The sequence below is a fragment of the Poromitra crassiceps genome (genome assembly GCF_964638095.1).
Source record: "Poromitra crassiceps genome assembly, chromosome: 3".
NCBI lineage: Eukaryota > Metazoa > Chordata > Actinopteri > Beryciformes > Melamphaidae > Poromitra > Poromitra crassiceps.
In genome coordinates this window covers 84,905,749-84,908,248 of record NC_139625.1, presented here as the reverse complement: position 1 = coordinate 84,908,248, position 2,500 = coordinate 84,905,749, and the positions used below count along the sequence as shown (strand labels likewise).

The following is a 2,500-nucleotide window of genomic DNA, read 5'->3' as shown; positions in this document are numbered from 1 at the left end:
AAACAAAACTCTGAATTTAGTTTCTAGGACCTTTAAAAACAAGATGTGAGTGAGCAGATTTACTAAGTTTGGATCTGATGAAGGTTTCCAGTTTGCACCAAACTCTCTCTGAACAAATTACCTGCAGATTCTGAGTTCTTGAAACTGATGTTTAATCCCAGACAAGAAAAATCTAAATATCACATTGATTTTTTTTTATCGATTAATTGCTTGGTTCTCGAGTTCAAAAACTTTTGTGTGTGTGTGTGTGTGTGTGTGTGTGTGTGGACCTTCAGCACTGTGGCGTTTCTCCGTCACGTGCTCCTGTGCGGCGTGGATGATCTGTTGGACCAGAGCCAACACGGCCAGCTGGACGTCTGCAGACTCTCTGGTCACCATCAGCCTGTGGAGCACGCTCAGTAGCTCCACACACAGGGACTGGGGTGGGGGTGGGGGGTTTGCAGAGGAAGGGCGGAGAGACAGAGGACTCAGTCTTCTTATTGATGTGATTTAAGGCTGTGTTTAGACTGCCTGGTAGGAGTGACCTAGCCTGGGTAAACCCAGCCTCCACGTGACCTCTATGTACTATTTTGCGGCATTTTATGTGGCACAAATCGGAAATGTATTATGAACGTGTAGACAGGAAAGAAGCACATGGAATCATCACATATTATTCTCAGATCTGTTTTGAGCCTCAATCACATGTGGAAACAAATCTGATATGAATCAGATATTTGCCAGTGTGACGTCTATACGGACAGATAAGATATTCCCTGTCATTGCAAGCCGAACGTCATTGAAAATGTGACAATCTTATACTTTTTATAAGTCTAACACTAGCCAGCCTGAGACAGTGCTGCCTGTAGCCTGAAGCTAGCTATCTGCCAGTGTGAGACAGTGCTGCCTGTAGCCTGCAGCTAGCTCTCTGACAGCGTGAGACAGTGCTGCCTGTAGCCTGAAGCTAGCTATCTGACAGCGTGAGACAGTGCTGCCTGTAGCCTGAAGCTAGCTCTCTGACAGCGTGAGACAGTGCTGCCTGTAGCCTGAAGCTAGCTATCTGACAGCGTGAGACAGTGCTGCCTGTAGCATGAAGCTAGCTCTCTGACAGCCTGAGACAGTGCTGCCTGTAGCCTGAAGCTAGCTATCTGACAGCGTGAGACAGTGCTGCCTGTAGCCTGAAGCTAGCTATCTGACAGCGTGAGACAGTGCTGCCTGTAGCCTGAAGCTAGCTATCTGCCAGCGTGAGACAGTGCTGCCTGTAGCCTGAAGCTAGCTATCTGCCAGCGTGAGACAGTGCTGCCTGTAGCCTGAAGCTAGCTATCTGCCTAGCTAATAAGCCATGACAAGTCCCATAAACAACTGGGATCAAAATGTGTCAGATGATGGTTTTGTACCCGGGAGACAAAGCTACATTCAACAGCAGCAGACAATAGTTGTGCTAGTTAATAAGTGATAGCATTAGCATTACTAGTTAGTGCCAGCATCACTAACATTAGCTAGCGGCCGCTCAGTATCGCTGGCTATATTCTTCAAAAAAGGCTTTTCCTAAACCAGATTCTGGGAATAACGTTACCCAGCATGGAATTCAAGATAGCTCAAATCTGGCTGTGCTGTCCATTAACTGCTGGACGCTGGACCATCTTGGCAGTCAATGTGCTAAGCTTTAACAAGATAATAATAGCCATTTAGATACACAGAAAACCCTGGTACAAACCCTCATGTACACATGTGGTGTTAAAGAGCATGGTGCAGGTTAGACTTTGCATTAATATGTGGGACTGGTATGTAGCAATAGGATTTTGTTTTATTTTTTATCTTTCCCCACACATAGCTGCATCTAGACTCGTTTTTTAAATCAGCTGGCACGCACGCCTGAAAACCCGCAAATCAAACATAACGTGACGTTTCCTTGGATCATTACCCCCGTACGCAGAGGGTCTGTCATCCGCCTGAGAGCAGTCTGGAGTCGGCTTACATCAGCTGAGATGGTCGGTGGGGTGCGTGGTCTCTGGTCCTCCAAAATGAGATGTCAAAATTGGCGTTATTTTGATAAACCGATTGCATATTGGGGGTCTACTTGTAACGTTTGTCTACTAAAACTATTAAAACTTCATAAAGTGCCATAATTATTAACAAATATATTAACTGTTATAAAACGGCTCTCTCAAATCAAGCAATCTGATTGGTTCACAGCCATTGTATAATTCCAGTAACCGAGTTCAATAACCCATGGCCATGGGTTATTGGTTGCCATGGCAACTCTCTTACTAAGAGAGTAATAATAAGGCTTACCTCAAATGACAACGTAGAAAAAAAAAATGGCGGAGACAGCTGTCAGATCCTTGTGAATCGATCTTCGCTTATAACTTTACTAATACTTCGCAGAAAATGATGTTTTGTACAAGAATAGATGCGGGCTAATGTCATCTTTGCAAAAGAAAGGCTGTTAACCCCGCATTTAACCCCGCATTTAACCCCGTAACGTTAGTTGGTGTCGGGCTTTGCAGAAAGCATTCAGCTT

General features: G+C 44.9%; 1 protein-coding gene across 1 annotated transcript in view; it reads right to left on the bottom strand.

Moving 5' to 3' along the window:
• The window catches only part of heatr5a (HEAT repeat containing 5a), a gene marked incomplete at its 5' end in the record, with an annotated part of 78,001 nt that overhangs the window by 15,296 nt on the left and 60,205 nt on the right, over positions 1 to 2,500 (bottom strand). The window contains one exon of the mRNA XM_083633199.1: positions 270 to 417. Within this exon, the coding sequence (XP_083489325.1) occupies positions 270 to 417 (148 nt within the window). The remainder of the gene's footprint in view (positions 1 to 269; positions 418 to 2,500) is intronic.